The 21,688-nt window shown below is 35.8% G+C and overlaps 1 protein-coding gene across 1 annotated transcript in view; it reads right to left on the bottom strand.

The window, feature by feature from the left end:
* Positions 1-159: 159 nt before the first annotated feature.
* LOC133530979 (glycerol kinase) overlaps positions 160-21,688 on the bottom strand; it is a 28,554-nt gene continuing 7,025 nt past the window's right edge. Inside the window, exons 2-14 of the mRNA XM_061869050.1 lie at positions 18,623-18,702; positions 16,793-16,949; positions 15,541-15,642; positions 14,663-14,880; positions 14,076-14,185; positions 13,731-13,836; positions 13,393-13,585; positions 11,527-11,704; positions 11,307-11,387; positions 10,612-10,736; positions 10,183-10,320; positions 9,457-9,543; positions 160-5,227 (exon numbers count right to left, since the gene is read on the bottom strand). Coding sequence (XP_061725034.1) covers positions 5,130-5,227; positions 9,457-9,543; positions 10,183-10,320; positions 10,612-10,736; positions 11,307-11,387; positions 11,527-11,704; positions 13,393-13,585; positions 13,731-13,836; positions 14,076-14,185; positions 14,663-14,880; positions 15,541-15,642; positions 16,793-16,949; positions 18,623-18,702 — 1,673 coding nt within the window. The 3' untranslated portion in view covers positions 160-5,129. The remainder of the gene's footprint in view (positions 5,228-9,456; positions 9,544-10,182; positions 10,321-10,611; positions 10,737-11,306; positions 11,388-11,526; positions 11,705-13,392; positions 13,586-13,730; positions 13,837-14,075; positions 14,186-14,662; positions 14,881-15,540; positions 15,643-16,792; positions 16,950-18,622; positions 18,703-21,688) is intronic.

The following is a 21,688-nucleotide window of genomic DNA, read 5'->3' as shown; positions in this document are numbered from 1 at the left end:
GTCTCAGTGTAAAAGTTATTCACCCCAATGCCCAATAAATAAAAATTATTTAAAAACTTTCTTAGTAAATAAAGACAAAACGAAAGCTGCAAATCAAGTTGTAACTGATATAAGTTGTGTATTTTTCGTTGAAATTAGGAGTAATAAAATAAAACAGAATAACCCAACAAATCATTTAATTCACCATTAATAAACAACAAATTTTTTAACAATAAAAATTCAATTCAAATAAACAACTGGCAAATTGTCATTTAATTACAGTACAATTAATTCTGAGTAAAAATGTCTTTTTATATTTAATAATAATTTAAATTACAAATTGAATTGAATACATGCCTGATTTACTGTAAAAAAATTTTTAAAGTCATACAATAATAAGCCCATAATTTACAGGAATAAAAAAATCTAAAAACATGCTCTCAAACAATGCTAAAGGAATGATTAGTAAAAATCACAACGATATAAATAAATCCAAAAACCTACGATCACATCAATATTATGTTGACCAGGGCCAATCGCCGATCGGTACATAATTAAAAAAAAAATGTTTATTCTAGATCTACCAGGAATATCCGTAGATAACTTCACGTTTATGTCGCTAAACACCCCTAAATTCTACAACTAAATTCAACTAATAAATAAATGCTAGGGGTGCGGTATCGGAGGGCTACAGTCGCGTTCCCGAAACCCCGTCCACAAAGCGCGCGGTGGAACACCCAGGGGGCTTAGTGCGTGGGAGTCGAACATACCCACTTGGCTTCTCCCGGGCCAGTGGGATCCATAGCGGATTCCCCCTGGGTCATCAAAAAAAGGGGGTAGCTATGCCAGTATTTCTTAATCGGGTCGTTTTTTAACCCTAACGCAACGCTTACAAAGCAAAAGTTGCTATAAGTTTGACCGCTATGTGGCACGGTCCCTCTTAAACGGGTAAACCGATTTGAAAGCACTTTTTTTATATGTATTTGAAAGCAGGTTTTCTAGCGGTGGTGCTTAGATATGTTTTATCAAAACGGATTCATTTTGTTGGTCTTTTAAATTTTTTGCGACAATGTTTTGTATACATATAATGTTCTTCAGTCAACAAAACCGGTCAAAAATTGCAGGGAATTAAGGTTCTTTTGGCTGGTACCGAAAAACCTGAATGATTTAAACAGTAATGGTTCTGAAACCCCTAACATGAAAAATACAGACGATTTATTTACTTATGGCGTAGAAACTTCAAACAAACAACGGTTATTTACGAAGTTTTTCGTAGAGTGAATTAATTCTAACAAGAATAGCTCGAAAAATAGGAATACATATAAAGAAGGTTGGTGAAAAGTTAAACAATCCTCGTAAGGCCCAATGTGCATTATAATGTATACTTCGTTTCAATCTAATTAGGACCTTTCTTAAACCTAATAAAATAGCATTTCTTTTGTTTCATTTCTTTCTCAAACAAACGAAACACAACCTAATATTAGGTTTAAATTAAAAATAGATAAATTTTGTACGGTGGGCCTTACGAGGTTAATTCATATAAATAGAAATGTAATCATATTTAGCAGGTACTTAAGGTTTATAAAGATTATTTTACAAACGTTTATACACTTGAAAATTATTCACTACAAGTATTTCTGATTTAAGACATTGTAACAAGCTTCCATTATGTCAAAAGTACTGAAAAATTTTTCGTACCGTAAAACCACCCATCTATAGTTCAAAATACCTACCATGGTCCAACAAAATCGAATATATTCGTTGAAGTGTAAATATAATTTAAATGTCGTAGTTCTAAGACAAAATATTTTCATAAAAGTAAGTAAATATCAGGCAACAGCGAAAGATAAAGATTTATTTATTATTTTCCAAGTAGGCATATTACAATGCGCTTATGAACGTCAAATAACGCTACGCCGGCTCTAACCCTTAACCCCTGACCTCGAGAAGATTTAAATCCCCCCTCAATTGTAGGAGGGTATCCCCATATGGGACCGGTAAGAAACTCTCAAAATATTACATCTTATAACTAATATGCATTAAATAAAAAAATACAATTTAAATAAATATGGAATAAAAAAAAACTGGTATTGGTACTTAATTACGTGTTGAAGTCATGCGCCATAGTTGTGGTATTGGACTATAGTTAGATGGTTTTACGACATTAACTATCTTAGTATTAATAGAGTGAGAGTAAAAGAATATAGTTAGAATCAAACCAAGATAAGTTGGCAGCGATTTTGATAGCCCAGACGGTGTTAAATTGTAAATGTTATTTTAAACGTCAAACTTCTATGAAATTGTAACGTTTACTTGACACTTGTTTTGGCCTGACTCTACCTATATAATTATTCACAAATATGTACCAACAGTATTGATTAAGAATATTTACTTATGTAGGTATCACATTGAGATACTTTATACCGGGTGCGACACACGAGCAAATAATTGAAACAGATTGTACTCCTCAAGCGGTGACCCTTTTGTTCAACTACTTTTAAAAATTATGAAAATTCAAACTTCCTTCGTATTTTTCATACAAATTAATTACTATCTTCAATGTACGTAATGTATGATCATTGTAATTGACGTTACTTGTCACGCTTTAAACATAACAAAATTCGCAATATATTGCGCTTTAGAATTAACTTCAAAGTCTACTAAATCGTATTTTGATTTAGTAGACTTTGAAGTTAATTTTAAGTCGTTGAGCAAACGTTGGTCAGTTTGAGGAGTACAGCTTACATTTTATTTATTTATTTATTACAGACCCACGACGACCGGTCTGGCCTCGTGGGTAGTGACCCTGCCTATGAAGCCGATGGTCCCGGGTTCAAATCCTGGTAAGGGCATTTATTCGTGTGATGAGCATAGATATTTGTTCCTGACTCATGGGTGTTTTCTATGTATTTAAGTATTTATAATTATTTATATATTATATATATCGTTGTCTAAGTACCCTCAACACAAGCCTTATTGAGCTTACTGTGGGACTTAGTCAATTTGTGTAATAATGTTCTATAGTATTTATTTATTTATTTAGAGGCCCCACCCGGTAAATATTTTGATTAATTCACATTATCTTGTTCCAATTGATGAAAGGGACAGAAACATGATTTTTATATTTACAAATATCGGTAGGATAAATAAAACTATTACAAATATATTTAAACCAATAGGTATAAGAGGTTGTACGTGGTTATACTATAATAATGAAATCAGGAAAACCATTCTGAACAGTATTATTAAATCATTGGTTAGCTTCAAGAAATCATCATGACTAGCATAAAATCAAGCCTAATTGTAAGGAAATGATTTTGCTTTGGGCTGCATAAAGGTATATTTTTTACCCTATTCTAAATTCCCATCTTGTCTACCATATTTAATCTTATTTCGATATTTTATAATTGCAATACGCTTACACTAGTATAAATAAATTAAATTAAAAAATTACAAAAGCTAAAAATTGTTCTAAAATGCCATAAATGCCAACGCAAGTTGGAATGAGAATTAATTTAATTAAAGTCTACTATATAAAATGTTCATAATAATTAATAATTGACGATAATTTAATAATAAAAAGACATAGGGCAAGCAATCCCATTTTTAGCCATAAAATGTTGCTTCTAGACAATATTGTTGAATGAATCAACTTTTTCTAGTCTCTCGTTGCCATGGTTACGGTCTCCTGGGTCACTTTTATAACCATGGTATTTAAAACAATTAAACATACATTTTTATGGCAGTTATAAATCTTTTCTATATTGGATCATCTTCTTCCCATATTAGTAGATTGTGGTAAGTATAACATTTCTTTTTAAAAGTATGTTACAATTATCGCCCGGCTGACGGGACAGAATAACAAAAAAAAGTTGATCCACCCTGATAATAATGTAATAAAAAGTAGGTTTTGTAATGATAACCAATTAATAAGTTGTTTACCCTATCAGTCTATAAAAATGCATTTAACTTTAGTTTAAAACCTGCAAAGTTATCTGATTAAATGTCAACTTTAGTAAGTTGTCTAGTGTTTGACGTCATTACTAATATTCATAAATGTGTCATCTTAAACATTAGACCACGGGTGTATTTTGTTATGATACGTAGGAAAATTCCAATCGATATACATGTGGATTATCGAAAAAATAATAAATCAGGAACTCAAAATACACGAGCGATCCTATGTCTAGTATGTCCCGATGTTATGATAATTCGCAAATGTTATTGCAAAGATGCAAGGGTAATATTCAGTGAAATGGTGCTGATAATACGTCAAAACTCTGTTACTTTTACTGCTATATGGATGCTAGGCACAAAAAAGCTTACATAGTAAAATATAGGTAGGTATTTCATTCACTAAGAATGTGCGGTTTGATCCACATGTCTGCCGCCGAATTTTGACGATAATATTGTTAGAACAGCAAGGTATAGCAATTAAAGTTAAGGCGAATTAATGATGAATGAACAGAATTACATACTTATTGCTAAACACGGAATATTCTGTAATAATTCTGGATATTGCCTTAACTTTACTTGCAAGACTTTAAACAAATCTGGCGGCAGCTTTTATGATCGAACTATACAGTAAGTGCAGGGGCCCATTTCTCGAACGGTATTAAACTTATATTATTAGGCCACAAACTGTCAAATCGTATGGGTTTTCATGACAACACTCTTATAATATTAGCCTAATATGATTCGTGAAATGGGCCCCAGGTCATACACAGCAATTAGATTCACGTTTCTCTTGTGGGCATGCTCAAAGTTTGAGGTCATAAGTGTAATTTTCTGATTGAATTATTCGTATAAAGTGATACTATTGTATTAACATGTGTGATAAACTGATAAAATTATTACTTATATGCACACAACTTTTGTTTTAAATCTGTGTATGATCTCGCTTTCACAATTTTTTTTTCACATCCAAAAGTAGCATTAAAATATGAGCTGGCAATCAATTTAACAGATTTACTCTTTTTTTAATCCGAAACAAATAAAAATTAAAGAGCAAATATTTTTCAACCTTTCACGAATAAATAGAACATTTCAATTGAATAAAACTTAATAAAATCATTAAAAAGCTGTACAAGTTTGAATTCCCGCGCAGATATGGCACTTATTCCCTATTGAATAGAATCTACATTAACTTATCACCTATTTTTGAGCGCATTGGAAACGACTAGCATGGTGAAGCTGCCAATGAGGAACAGCGTCGCTGGAATCGAGGAGAGCAGCTTGTAGCGTTCGTCTGCGGAATAACAACAATAAAATCAAAGTTACATGGGTTATATATATCTTTCGTGTCCAATATTGGTCGCTATGACAGTCTATTTTTATGTCACGTAAAATGTTTGTAGATATTTTTTGGAAGTTAGGCACGTTCATGTATTTATAAATGTAACAAGTAATATAAATACAGTACAAATCAATTATTTTTTAAATTAAGCCCAACCGAAAGCGACATGAGGGAACTGTCATAGGGACCGACCATCTTTCGACGCGAGAGGTATAGGTGAAGAAGGGGCATTCCAGACAATTGTCGGGCATGTGACGTTTTTGTTGACACTTGTCATACCGCTAAGAAGCCGATATTTGACATGATAAAGTTTAATAATACCGTTTAATTATTTAATAATTTAATAAATGTAACGGTATATAATACAGTTTTCTGTCATATGCGTCACTTCTCCGACAAAGTAGATCATTTTGTGGAATACCCAATAAAAAAGCACAAATAAATAAATGTTTTGTTAAATGAATATAAGGAAATACCAATAGTATACTTGGGTTATGCGTTAAAGATGATAATTAGACGAAATAATGTTGGTTAATGTGTCTATGTTAGGTGGACCAAGTTTTTCTTGGTCGTTGCCACAGTTACGTCCCCTGGGTCACTTTTTAAAGCCTTTGTGATTATAAGTTCCCTCCGCAACGTTTTATTTACAATGCACATTAGTAGAATATGTTAGCGACATTTTTTAAACACACTGTGTTTTCATATTGTCTCCTGGGTGACGGACAGAATAACAATTAAAAATAGTTGATCCACCCAAACACTAGCATGATGTTAGTAGGTAAAATCATTAATAAGTATATGAGTGAAGTGCAAATCAGATGTGGTGCTAGTTAGAAATAAAAGAAACTTATCTGCTGTTTTTGAAGAAAAAAAGTTGCAAAACACCTTGATGTTAAAAACTTGCCAGAGGACAATGCGTCGCTGTTTTTATTTTATTATTTTCTGTATCATGTTGTCGTTGAATAAGTTATTATGACAAAAGTATCAGCACTTGTCTTACATTTGTATACAGATTATTACATTTTTTGTAGCTACACACGAGTATTAATGGTAGGTCCTAACATAACTTTTAATATCTGGAATATAAATAAGAGTTAGTTTTCACTGTTATCAATCTCGTCTTTTAATCAGGATTAAATGGTTCAATAAATGCATGTGTGCGGTTAAATATGTATCAGTTTTATCTCAGTAGCGTCAAATAAAAACAACTTTTTATTTCGAAAAAGATCTGATTTCATGCATAAACTACTTTACATTTTATTTTAACGTCGTGAGTGTTATATTCATTAATCGTATTAAAAACTATTTGTAAATAAAGTAAGTACAAAATCAATTGCATGGCTTGCATGTAAATAGTTTTTAAGTCTCAAAGACTCTGAAGTGAAATGTTAATTTCTTTTGAGAATAATAAATATCTTTAACCCGAAAAACAGTTCAAAGGTTATACTACTGAAGAGTTTTTTGTTTTACAATTAACATTACTGTGTAATAAATAAAATAGTACAATATCGTTAAAAATAGGAAGTCTTGTAATTGCTGACTTTAATGAAAAATTAAGGCGTAGTAAAATTAAAAACGTTTTAGATAAATAATACTTTATTCAATATTCAAGTTAATAGCAGTCTTATTGTTATGTTAGTAAGAACATTAAAGGATTTAAGATAATACAATCGTAGCGAAACTAGAAGCAAAATTCAAATGCAACACATCACGCAAGACAATACTTTGGTTAACCTACTGTTTACATTGATTAGTAATTTAGATAACAATGATTCAAACGTAGCCTAAACTGAGATCATTCGCCTATTTCGCCTTATTTAATGATATAAAATATCACAATATAAAATTTAAGTACCTACTTAATACATTTAAATTTGAAATTAAAATATACATCTAGCGATTACAATAATTAAAAAAAAAAATACTGTAGTTATTAATAACTTTTGAAAATTAGTGTAAACTCAAGGCTCTAACACAAAAAATAAATTAAATAATAACATATTGTGTAACACATTTTGACTGCTTCTAGTTTACTTAGTTTCACTAGCATACATAACAACGTTTGACAACAAAAACTGTCAAAACGAATTGAACAACTATAATACAGCAAAGTAAAAAGTAATGTCTTTTTCAAAAACACTGTAACATATTAATAACATAATATTTTTTAGTTTTTTTTTTCGCAACTATGCATTTTAATATAAAATGCTTTATTTATAATTTACTAGCCAAACGACTTATACTATTTTTATGGTCTGAAAGAGATGCAGAAAAAAGTAAATCAGAAATATGACAATTACATTATTTTACAAGTAAATAAGTACCCAACTACTTCTCGTAAAAACTCAAGTTTAAAAATAATTGTAAAAATGCAAAATGAAAATTAAAACCGAACAAAATAATGTGTTAATCATTATGTTTTAAGTTTTTTTTTGAATGGGCGATGTTGGAATGTGTACAGAAATTGAATAAAAAATATAATAATGATAATATTATAATTATAGGATATTTAATAAATGTGTTATACCGATTGATGCCATGCAATACGAAGTAAATATTTTATAATCTATATTAGGTATATAAAAATAAATACATGAAATATACTATGTATCTCATAATTAACATAGTTTAAACTAACTTAGTAGTTAGTATTTTAATAGGTACTTTTTTGTATTTTAGTGTATATGACTATTTTAATTAGTGTGTACAGTTTTGCAAACTACATCATACCATAATAGCTAAAGGACAATTTACATACAATAAGTTTTTATGACTATTGCCATATATGAATGGCTTTTAATGTTATTAAAGGAGTTAAAATGTATATCGTGTTTAGAGTTTTGCATTTTTACAATTACCCAAAGCCAAGGACCCCACACCAATTTTATGTATTTTTAAAGCAACCCTTCAACTATTTATATATTTTTGTTGACATTGACAAATGTAGCTAAATAATTTATAATTGTAAGTTATGTTCTTTAAACCATCACCATGGCTAACAATACTTTTATATCTCCATTCATTTGTCTCCTGCGTTACTATTTTACATATATACTTTAATACTGGTTGGACCTTTTTTAAATACTGTGTCTAAATAAACGAACAATTTACTTATTTACTGATTAGTTTTCAAACTCTAGTCTTGTCTCCTGGGTTACCGTATCCAGACACAAGACGTATAAGTCTAACAGAAACCTAATTGTTTTTTCATAATTAAACAAAAATCGCATTATTGATACGACCGAATTAGTGCGCGGGTCCTAGTCAAGGTATCTATGATTACAAAAAACGCTACATACATGCGCTATAAGAGAGCAACTTACTATGCTACTTTTAAATCATCATCCATCTTCGATTCACATACGAGTTTATAGGCCATTATTATTAACTTTTAAAGTTTTTAAGAACTACAAACGGCATCTATCAAAATGTCTTTATCTCAATCTGAGCAAACTAACACAACTTAGAACGTGACGACGTTATCTTCGGTTGTACTATATAGGAACGAAGCGGTGGCGCGAAGAATCTCGATACATTGTCATTATTAAATTGAAGCGACAATTGTAAAAGTATGTCTCGAGTAGACGCTTCTCTTACTACTCAGCCCTATTTCAACTAGCTTTCTCTATCCAGTTACGTTTACGTGAGAGAAGTGTTAGAAAACTTATTACAGATCGTCTTAAACAGCGCCGGTAGCTTCTCCAAATGCATATGCTTCCGTAAGTTGACTGCGCTGCCCGTCAATAGAGCAGGTACCGAGTCTAAAGGTCCAACCTCAACCGGCGCGGCCGACATTCTCCTAGGCTCCACTACGATGGGATTATGATCCCCATCGAATATAATCTCCGGGTCGTTTTCGATCATCTCTTCTATAGACTCCCAGTTGGTGGCCTTTTGCAACTTTTTTTCCGTTCTACAACACTGACACAAACCGTAATCGCACTCTTTTTTAGCCATGAAGTGCTCCGCGTCGTCTAAAATACTGCGCTCTTTCCTAGACTTCTGAGGGAAGATCGAGAATTTTCTGGCTTGGTATTTAAGTAATTCTTCGACGGTGCTACATTCCTCGTCTATTTCGAAGTCTGTGTCAGCGTTTTCGAAGAGAGAGTTTTTCCTACTGCCAGCGGAGAGAGTGTCTAGACTGTTAAGGCGGGTCATGCTAAAGTTGCGTAAGTTCTGACCTGTCATGGTGATGGACTTTTTGACTGTAGCCCAGCCGAGGGAGCGTTGGACGGCCATCTTCCATTTCGTGTAGCGCGCGTCGCGATCTAGAAAAATAAGTAATATATTAGATACCAAATTTACTTTAAATTGGTGTTTACATAATAGTTGTTGGAGATAAAAGGGACACAACACGGTATTTTAATTCACAAATCAATATTTATTTTCAGAGATCTAAATCGTCTTACAAAATATGTATTTAATGTTAACAAAATCTTAAATAGGTACTAATTAGGTTCAGGCGATGTAACTAGTGGGTCCATTGCGTCGTCTTATTCGACGTACAACTTTGCTCCAAAAGTAACACAGGAGACAAATAACTGTAAATAAATTATACATACATCATCATCGGTGGTTGATTGTAGGAAGGTATGGATATGGGTGGCGATAGCTTGCAATTTCTCCGCCGGCCACACGCCGACGGTAACACAGGAGACATTACTCACCGTTATCGGTGGTGGTGGGGAGGGTGTCGATAGGGGTTGTGGTAGCTAGCCACGCCGCCCTTCGACCGACCACACTGTAAACTAGCAGTAAATACATACCATCATCGGTGGTAGTAACCAGGAAGGTGTCTAGGACTAGCGCTGGCTCGAATTTTCTGGCTGTAGCGTTATCCGACGTATAACTTTGCCCCAAAAGTAACACAGGAGACAAAACCCCGTAAATTAGCCGTAAACACATACCATCATCGGTGGTAGTAGGCAGGAAGGTATCGATGGGCGTGGCGGTGGCCCGCCAGGCCTCCAGGGACCACACGCCGGCCGCGCGCCCGGCCGCCACGGCCGCGCCCAGCGCCGACATGTCCCACGACTGTGCGCGCACTGGGGACGAGTCATGTTGAACATCGATATCGTTACCACAAGTCTCAAAGCGTTACCTATATATATCGGGCAACGTAAAGAGAATTCAAATTTACCCCAAATTTGAAATGCCAAGGCCGTTTTGGCTGTTAACTGGGAGTTGGCCGATATAAGTCCCTTACGACTATAATTTAAGCAAATCTTTTTTGCAATACCTAATGTTTAAAAGCAACGGAAATATACATATTTTTATGGCGGAGACACGGGTATTCGAGATGCCCAGCTTATATAGAGATTAGTCAAGGTACTTACACACAGGTATCCCGATGAGATCGGCTTGCAGCTGCATGAGCAAGTCGTTGTGGGTCATGTGTCCGTCCACGTGTAGTTTTGACAGCGGCATGCCGCAGTCCTTATTCATGGCTTCTAATATGTCCCTATTGCAGATTATAAGATTTTATTATCTATATATTATAAGGTATAAGAAGACCTTTGGCCACTCTATTAAATTAGATTATCTACTGATGGGCTAAGTTTCTTTGTAGTAACACAGGAGACAAATTATAAAAAAATAGAAATTTTAATTCCATACTGCCAGTTGCTTCTAATATGTCCCTGTTGCAGATTATAAGATTTTATTATCTATATATATTAGGTATAAGAAGATCTTTGGCCACTCTATTAAATTAGATTATCTACGGATGGGCTAAGTTTCTGTGTAGTAACACAGGAGACAAATTATAAAAAATTAGAAATTTTAATTCCATACTGCCAGATAAGGCTCAAGAGTCTTAATGGAATATAAGTTCTAATAGTTTTCGTGGACACAGAATTTTCACTAAAAACTATTGATATGAAATCAGTTGGTAACGCTGGAGACAGAAAGTATTAAAAGGTAATAAACACATCCAGAGTACGTAGCTACTAGTATGATTGTAAAAGCTATAAAATAGATGTTTCTTTAATGGTATCGTTATATAAGTACGAAATGGAATTTAATACCTTACCTTGTTTGAAAGCAAACAGCCTCCAGCGCTGCCCTTATGATGTGCTGTTTTGTGGTGAATGCCGTCAGTCCACAAATAATTCTAAAACAATAACAACACATCAATAAGAATGTCACAATTATTCAATTCTGGATCGGATCTATTGGTGAATATAATCTGTTGGTATAAAGAAAAATGGACCTTGCAACGTATATCCTAAGGTATATGTATATTCGCTCACCCCCTGGCGTCCTTCCTCCAGTAGGGCGCGTACAGGCCGCTGAAGGCCGGCACGAAGTACACGTCGCCCGTGGAGAACACCTGGCCGGCGATCTGCTCCGTGTCCTTCACCACGTCTTTTATTAGCTTCAGGTTGTCTCGGAGGAACTTCATGGCGCCGCCCGCTACTGCTATTGAACCTGCAATACGATACATTGTGTATTACGGGCGGTACACATGTAGAGCTAGATAATAATCCTCTCCTATCGTTTTTTTACGGAAACGTACGAACGCGTTATGCTATTTCAGTCAGCCTCAGTACAAAATGTACTGAGGTTGACTGAAGTAGCATGACAAATACGAACGATCCCGAGAAAATACGATGGGAAAGGATTATTCACTACATCTGTAACAAGTATTTACGAACAAATGTCGAAGTCCGAAGCCGAGGGCTAGGGCTTAATTAACACAAGCTCGTAATTCTTGTACCGTCTGTGGCACACGCAATGTTTCTCATCACATTTGTGAGTATAAAAGTAAATGAACGAAATAATTCTTAAAAACGGTGACATTTCAAACATTCGTCCGTCATATTGTCATTTTTGACAGGTTAGGCATCGAAGGCACAGATCCATCCGGCATTCAGCCATGATTGAAAATTGTGTAAAAATATTTTAACGGGCTATTCTATTAATCAAATTAAATATTTTGAAACAATCAAAAATATTAAATTGTAATAGTCAAAATTTTAAAACTAAATTTCATTTATATCTACTTGGTAATGAATTAAAAAAAAATATTACCGCCCGTGGGCATAATATAGCTCATTCCATCTCAGTATGCTAACATACAATAACACAGTTTACGAGCAAGCGTAATAAAAAAAACTTATTTAATTTTTGATCTGATTGGATCAAAGTTTGAATAGTCTAAAAAAGTGGATCCAACTATCTCTACTTAATTTCAAATAATATTAAGATTTGTATTATTCTGGATAACGCGATTATCTATGTAAAAGCAAAACGATGTAGGCATCATTTCCATACAATGTGATACAGTCAAGTGTAAAAATATGGGGTTACACATCTTACTGAAAAATATGCCCCATAGCATCTTATTCCAGTGTAATAAGAGCGTAGTACCATATTTATGAGACGAACCTTTCGATACATATTTTTGCACTCGCCTGTACAATGGACTTTAAATGATTAGGTCAGCTTTATGAGATTACAATTTAAAAAAAAAAACTTGACTCTTGTGGCACAAGACAATTTAAGTCCTAAAGACTTCGTTATTGTAAAACTGGAAACTTCGGTAGGTGTCCTTGTTTACCTTCTAACGCATAGACTGGAGGTGCTTGCGGCCCCAGTCGGTAGGCCACGGTGGTGAGCAGGCCGTGCGTGGACTGCACGCGGCGCGAGCCCGTGTTGTAGAGCAGGAAGCAGCCGCTGCGGTACGTGTTCTTGTTTACCTTCTAACGCATAGACTGGAGGTGCTTGCGGCCCCAGTCGGTAGGCCACGGTGGTGAGCAGGCCGTGCGTGGACTGCACGCGGCGCGAGCCCGTGTTGTAGAGCAGGAAGCAGCCGCTGCGGTACGTGTTCTTGTTTACCTTCTAACGCATAGACTGGAGGTGCTTGCGGCCCCAGTCGGTAGGCCACGGTGGTGAGCAGGCCGTGCGTGGACTGCACGCGGCGCGAGCCCGTGTTGTAGAGCAGGAAGCAGCCGCTGCGGTACGTGTTCTTGTTTACCTTCTAACGCATAGACTGGAGGTGCTTGCGGCCCCAGTCGGTAGGCCACGGTGGTGAGCAGGCCGTGCGTGGACTGCACGCGGCGCGAGCCCGTGTTGTAGAGCAGGAAGCAGCCGCTGCGGTACGTGTTCTTGTTTACCTTCTAACGCATAGACTGGAGGTGCTTGCGGCCCCAGTCGGTAGGCCACGGTGGTGAGCAGGCCGTGCGTGGACTGCACGCGGCGCGAGCCCGTGTTGTAGAGCAGGAAGCAGCCGCTGCGGTACGTGTTCTTGGCCTGGCCGGCCGACAGGCAGTTTTGACCGACTAGAGCTGACTGCTGGTTGCCTAATATCTGGACAGTAAAAAGGGATATTAATTACTACAGAATTTCTTCAACGTTAAGCCATATTTTGCAAGGTTTATACTGAATACAACAAGAAAAGACGTATAACGTTGTGATTACTTGGACTTGGGCTTAGAGAAAAGTAGATACTTACTCCAGATATTCTAATTCCATCTAAGATGGATCCATCCTTGACCACGCCGTAAACTTCGGAACTGCTTCTTATTTGAGGCAACGAGTCTCGGTGGATTCCGAATAACCTAGGAAACGCGGTAAATTATTTAAAAGAAGTTTCAAGAATAAATGTAAAAAAAAGAAAATCCAAGATCTGAAACTTTAAATATTTATTTTTACAAATATGGTAAGTTGAAGAAATTTGATCCGAAAGTTTATAGATTCATAAAGAAAGTTTGCGGAGTGTTAGTAACATCAGTTATGTGGAATCATACAAATGAAACTGGCGAAAACCTAACGTACGTCAAAGCAAATTGATACTTACCTACACAACATAGGGTCCCAATTCAAAGTTTCCAAGTTCATCAGAAGTGTTCGCGAAGCGTTGGTAACATCAGTAATGTGGAGACCCCCGCGTGGACCGCCAGTTAAGTTCTGCAATATGCAAAGACAAATTGGTTTATTAAACGTTTGATCCAACTTTTTGGTCTCCTGTGTTACTTCTGGATAATTATATTTACTATAGAACTACGACCTGTAATTTTCAATATAATATTATTAGGTATATGGTTGGACATATTGGACGATATGGATGATAATGCATATGGATGTAGAATCGTCATTCTAACTTGATGAATCATTCTTTTTATAAATAAATAAATATTATAGGGACATTCTTACACAATTCGACTAAGTCCCACGGTAAGCCGAGAAGGCTTGTGTTGTGCATACTCAGACAACGATATATATAATATACAATTACTTTAATACATAGAAAACATCCATGACTCAGGAACAAATATCTGTGCTCATCACACAAATAAATTCCCTTACCAGGATACGAACCCAGGACATCCGGGTGCATAGAGGATATTGTAAAATCGACTAGAAGATTCTAATACGAGTAGTTACCCATACAATCCAGGAGTCCACAGTTCCGAACATGAGCCTCTTGTCGCGCCCGGCGCGCCGGACGGTCTTGGCGTTGTCCTTCAGCCATCTCATCTTCAGAGCGCTGAAGTACGGACTTATGGGCAAGCCGGAGACGGACTTGAGGTAGTTCTTGTTCTGGTCCGGCACCTTGGCGAGGATCGCGTCTACGGTGACGTTTGTGCGGATGTCGTTCCACGCTTTGGAAAATAAGGAATAATTAAGAAAATAATTATAGTAAGTTTTTTGTCTAACTGAAGTTAGTACCAATTTATTGGGAAATTTGAGTATTTCAGATTTACTGCCTAGAACCAATGGTTAGGGCTTGTACACAAATCACGCGAGGTTTTATAGGCTACTTTTTGATTCCCCCCTCCCCGTTGGTGATATTTGGTGAGGTTCTTGGCTACCCCCCGTCCCCCACATAACCTGACGTGTATTTTTTAGACTTTTTTTTATTCGTCCTAGTTTTGAGATAAACTGTATTGTATATAGTAAATCTTGTTTATGATTCTATTTTCGTTATGAACGTGATGCATATTTATTATACGCACTCCAATATTTCGTAAAATATACTCGGTATTTGCATGATAGTTTCATTACAATAAATAAACAAAAAAATAATTATTGGCAAAAAGCAGGTACAGATAGGTGTTGAAGTCCTTGACTTCTGAGCTAGGTAAAGACCTGTGTTACAGAAGTCAGTGTCCTCTCCCAGGCTAACACAAACTAACAAATGGCACACAACCAGGGTACAAGAGTGACCCAGGAGAATGTAACCATGGCATCGAGTGACAACAAAAAAATGTAATAGTCCATCGATTCTATTTTAGGAAATGTTTTTTGTTTCTGTGTTTTACCTATAGCAGGATGTAAAGGCTCTCCCGTGAATCTGTCCCACGCTATTGTCGTCTCCCTCTGATTGGTGATGCCCAGCGCCACGATGTCATCTTTGGAGTATCCTGAAAGTACGCAATGTTATTACACGGTAAGTATTATTCGAAACCAGCTTAGAAAATTTTACAAGATATTTCTGTTCTGAAATTCTTTCCCCGCACAAAACATTACAAAAATATAAAAAATTTAAAAAGATATTTAAAATATAAAAGTTAAAAAGTACGGGTAGTTTTAAACGTCAGGTCTCTCTTGTTAGCCAGGAGACAAAATACATATAACTACTATTAAATACATATTTTGTGTATTTCAATGCAATGATTATCCAATTTTTAGATTTGTGTACCTAACTAATCTTTGCTGCATTTCTAAAAATAGCGGTGGTTCCCTGATCCCTATAAGACAGGTTTACCTAGTTTAGGGCTCAGGACACTATTCCTAGGCTTTCTAACAATAGAATGCTCCTAAAAATGTAATACTTTTCTACTGTGTAATAAGCTGCAATTTTGATACCTAAATAAATCATTTTTCATTTTTCATTTTCATTTTCAATGAGTAATGATTTTAAAGGTGACTCAGGAGACAAAAACATGAACTGGCAAGAAAGTAGATTGGCCCAGTCACAATATTCACGAATTATTCAAATAGGTTTATAACAATATACGAGAAATATACTCGTGCCTTTCCATGCGTATTTCACCCTAGGGAGACGTGCATACTGATTGAGAAGCCAGAATAAGCACCGCTTGATTGAACAGTACATATAGATATGTATGGATTAATTCCATGCATTGAATGTTGGACTGTTATTTAACAAAGTTTATATGTAGTCGCTTCATGGTATACACAGCTGCAAAAAGGCATACCCATTTTTGCAGCTCTCTTTACATCACCGTGAGAATGGCGGTGTACAAATTGGCCATACTTTGGGACACCTTTTTGTATTAGCTTCTCGGAGCCATCGATTATTTTTCTAATAGGACCATTTTTTCAATCATGTAGACTCCAATTCAATATATTGGAAGGATTTTAATGCCACCTTTAACAGCTAGTTGTTCAACCTTCCCTGCGCACAGTTTGATGTGGTGGTGTATGATCTCCAAGGGATCCTGTTCGAACCATCCTTCCTATGGAACTCATAAGGCAGGTGTAGGAATACCAAGGCAACATCAGTGTGGACTGTGTCATAAGGCCGTCCAAACCATAAATAAGATATACCTTTAACAGCTAGTTGTTCAACCGCCTTCTCTGCGCAGAGTTTTATGTGGTGTATGATCTCCAAGGGATCCTGTTCGGACCATCCTTCCTGTGGTTGGACTTCGGTTTTGTCTAACTGGTACGCGGCGAGCTCTTCTGACCGCTCTGCTTCATATATCTGAAACAAAATGGAGTTAACTAAATAGATCTTGTACTAAAGATGGATAGATAGTTAGGATCAAAGGAAAAAGTGGCAAATCTACGATGGGGTGGACTGGTCGGTAAAAATAGAATAACATTAATATATTTTATAAAAAGGTATAGACAGTCACTATTGTTAAGATTTCATGAAAGCAAGTCCTACTACCACAAAAAGACGTACCACCATACAGAAAACCGCAGCCAAATAACACTAGACCCTACTCATAGTGTTGTGTTCCTGCCGGTGAGTAAAGTTGCCAAAGCTCAACGAGGGTGCGGAGTGTTAGGGTCGGCAACGCGCTTGTGTCTCCTCTGGAGTTGCAGGCGTATATAGGCTACGGAGACTGCTTACCATCAGGCGGGCCGTATGCTTGTTTGCCACAGACGTAGTATAAAAAAGACGTCAGATGATCACGATCTTGCGCTCTTAGTTTCGTTGTTCATAGTATTACCAAATCTGACATATGCATGACTTTAATGCTATGAATTGACACCTTGTTTTGTTAATTAATAGGTTATTAATATTATTGACCAATTATATATCGAGCGTATAAGCGAAAAATAGATCGATGAATAGATGCGCAGTAATAGGTAATCGCATACTTACGAAGGCAGATAGGTTTTTAAATATGTTTAAGTGAGAGGAATTGAACTAACCTTATATAAATAAACTATATTAACCTTATATACCTAATACTTCAGTATTTTACACTTCATTGAGATTAGGAAGTGACGCAGTAAGTATATAAACTAGCGGCCCGATTCGTAGAATGAAATACGATAACTATAAGTTCTGGTTTAGATAAGTTCTCATTTAGATATCGTTTGTATGTCGTATAATTTACAGAAGCAGCTCGATTCGGGCAACCAATGTAACTTTGACGTTAGAAATATCGTAGATAGATCTTATTGGGATCACAGCGGAATCGGAATAAACGTCAATTTTGACATGTCGTTTAGTTATCGATCTTTTAAAGATCTTTCCAAGATCTTAAACGTGTCTAATCTTCGAATCGGGCCGTAGGAGAAAACTAAATAGCGTGCAGATGATCGCGTGGAATTCTATAGTCATCTGCTAATCAATATTATTAGAGCCATTACTATAAGTATGGCAACAATTACTAATGACAAACGATTCTTGACATTAGTTATTACAGATTTGTATAGGAGCGTAACAATATGGTTGACATATGACATCGTAATGTTTTTCATGAATACGGTATTATGTAAGTAACGTATGTACGCAAATTGGCATGTTTCCTATTTTTTGCGTGTTGCATTGTTTTGTTCGTAGTCATTTTACTATAGCAGGCAAACTTGGCGTAAAATTGACATTTAAAATAACCTTTCTAAAAATACTACCTCGTACCTTGGCAGTCATCAATTTGGTGGTTGTATTCTAAGCAAAATTTATGACAACTACCCATTGAAGTTGAATAACTTAAAAATATTTAAAATAAATGTTTTATTTTTGTTTTCGCTGTTACGACGGAACTCATTACGCCTTGTAATAGTTAAGTTACAGATGCGCAAATTGCGGAAAGTTTAAAAATCACAGGATATTAAGGAAATTTTACAATCAGTACCGAAATTTCGCAATTTTGGAAACTTCGCCAAAACATCAAGAATAGTAAAGAAATGACCACTTACCACAACTCGGACGGTCTTGGTGCCGTCGTCGATGACGCCGACCAGCGACCGCCGGCTGCCGTCCTTCACCGGCATGTCACCTGAAAACAAACAAACAAACATTAATTTATGGAATTTAACAAGTATTACATAGCTGGTAAAACTAAGAAGCACGTATTTTTCGTATTTTCGTATCCAACCACGTACAACTTTTTTTTGGTTGTTATTCTATCCCGTTAGCCAGGCGACAATAGTAGCATATTTTGCTGCTTAGAAGAAATGTTATATGTATTACGTTCTACTAAAATCATCCATTATAAAAAAAAAAAACATGAAAAGGGCTTATAACTGCCTTAAAAATTTATGGTATTAAACCATAAAACCAGGATTTTGTGTGAGGGATGTGCGAACGGGATGTCACTATAATACGCGCATAGCGTTGTCTCGCTCAAACATCGAATCGCATCCAGTGTGATAAACGCCAAAGTTGATTCACACATAAATTGAGTTGAGGCAAACATAAATTACAAAAAAAGTATCTACTAATTAGTTCTTATGGCTCTCACGTATTAAGAAGTATGTATAAAATCGGCAAATCTAATCTGTTATTAGTGTTCCATGCAAAATTTTGCTCACGGCACACTTATTTTATAGTAAGCCCAAGTTAATACGTAAAAAATATGTAGGTACCTACTCCAAAATGTAACCCAGGAGACAAATGTAGTCTGGGTATAAAAGATTATTGGTGAGTTATTTAGGGCAGATTAATTCATATGCAAGTTCATTAATAGTGATGAGAAATTATTTATGATATTAATTAATTCATTGCAACACGTAATTAACGTAGGCATAATAGATATCGGACCTCCGGTGTATTTATTGATACACGATAACTTCATTTATATAACAAGACTATAAATAACTATCAAAGGCTCATATAATATAATATATTTTATAAAAATGTAATGTATGATATGAGATATCATATTCCATATCGTTACAAAAATGGTATAAGCAACCCGATAACCCAATAACATTTCAATCATCAAAATTTCGTATAAGCTTGCTTTTGCGGGGTTGCCAGTACCATAACGTTGCAAATAGGTAACTATTATTTCTCATTGACTGACTAGATATTTGATTGCTAATTCAGATGCCAACCCTTTGTTACATGAAGCAATATTAAGTGACCACATAGAAAGAGACCTTGCACCTTACGCCTTTCTTTTTATGACATAGCAGCCAAACGGGCAGCCCAATCGCCTGATAGTAACCGATTACCGTCACGCATGGACACTCGGAACACCAGAGGGGTTGTGTTTACATATATGAATTAAGGCTATTTTCCTAAGTATCACTACAATTTTCTATTTACTAAAGACACCGCGCGGTCATTAAGATACGCCTATCTCAGATCCGTGATATAAAATAGATTATCCTGTTGACAAGCACATTAAAAACGTCGTAAACGTGGTAACAATAGAGGCGATAATCCTGCGATGTGGGGTCAAACGTCGGTTGAGACGCAATGCACCAATCATAGCGATCAGTCGAGAAAATACTAGAATCCCACTCAGGCCTTGGTGGTTTGTTAAGGAAAACCGTCGACCGCAATAAATATCACTTTATGGCTTAAAATCATGTATAATTTTCCTTATCAAAGTTGCATAGTAGAAGTGATACCTACAAGGGAACACGTAAACATAAAAAAATTACTTTTATTTTGTGCATAACCAATATAACCGGTCCATATGATAGACACCCGGCTGAGAGCGTGTCAGAGTCAGACCTGAACATCAAATTGGGTCAGTCAGGCTAAGATAAGTCTGCACCGTGTTTGATAACACAGTGTCATCATAAACATCAAACTTCTATTAAATTATGACGTTTAAATACATTTGCACACTCTGGTTTAGAGTCAGGACTCTAGTTTGCATTTTTGTGTTACGTTTTACGAATAGTAGTAACGCTTCTATGACAAAGAAGAAGTGTGGTTGAAAAGGGTGATACCAAAGGTAACCCTTGATAAAATGATCACAACAATTTTGACAAAAAAATAAGCAACAAATAAGTATATGAATATTTTAATGCCACTGCGTATGAGTAGGTAAGATAAAAATCATTCGCCAATCGTAGGTACCTAATATAATAATAATTTAGTCCATATACGCCCCACTGCTGGGCACAGGCCTCCTTTCATGCGCGAGAGGGCTTGGACTATTCCCCACGCTAGCCCAATGCGGATTGGGGACACCTTTGAATTTCTTCGCAGATTTATTCAGGTTTCCTCAGGATGTTTTCCTTCACCGAAAATCTATTGGTAAATATCAAATGATACTTCGTAGATAAGTTCCGAAAAACTCATTGGTACGAGCCAGGATTGGAACCCGCGACCAGATTGAAAGTCAAACGTCATATCCACTCGGCCACCTCCGCTTCCTTTGCCATAGTACCTAAATTATACGCATAAATATTTTTAGACACAGATTTTTTCCCGGTAACGTAGGAGACCTAATTATCAGAAGTTTTGGTTACACGGGAGAAATAACTATATAAATTAACTATAATAAACCGTAAAGTAATGATATAAATAGTAATATAAAATTCAAGAGTAATATTATCAAGACAGGAAAAATTTAAAGGCAAGCGATTTAAAAATGTTACAGGTATTGGCTATGAGCGAAAATGGTGGTGGGGGAAATACATGCGACGCCAACGCACAAGGTTGTGAAAATAAGAATTTTTGTGGGACGACATCTTCATTACTATTTGGTAGCTGCCAACAGTGAAATAAGCAATGTCCCAAACCCACTAGGGTGGAGCCACAGTCATACGCGGACCGAATATTGGGACCGCAATGATTTTCTTTCACTAAATGTCGTTGCGGTTATTACAACAATAAGGTATTTCCCCTTCTAGTGACGTATTTTCCTTCAAGAGCCATTGATAATAGTGTTTCATTCTGTTCAAAGAACAAGTACGCACTTATTGTATATAGATAAATATGATGAATTTATATAATTTATAGTTTTACGTGTTAGCATTGTATTGGACTAAAACAAGGGTCACTGACTGGACTGTACAGAC

Source organism: Cydia pomonella, chromosome 2 (genome assembly GCF_033807575.1).
Source record: "Cydia pomonella isolate Wapato2018A chromosome 2, ilCydPomo1, whole genome shotgun sequence".
Classification (NCBI taxonomy): domain Eukaryota; kingdom Metazoa; phylum Arthropoda; class Insecta; order Lepidoptera; family Tortricidae; genus Cydia; species Cydia pomonella.
Note: the sequence above shows the minus strand (reverse complement) of the source record. Positions and strands in the feature narration are given on the sequence as shown.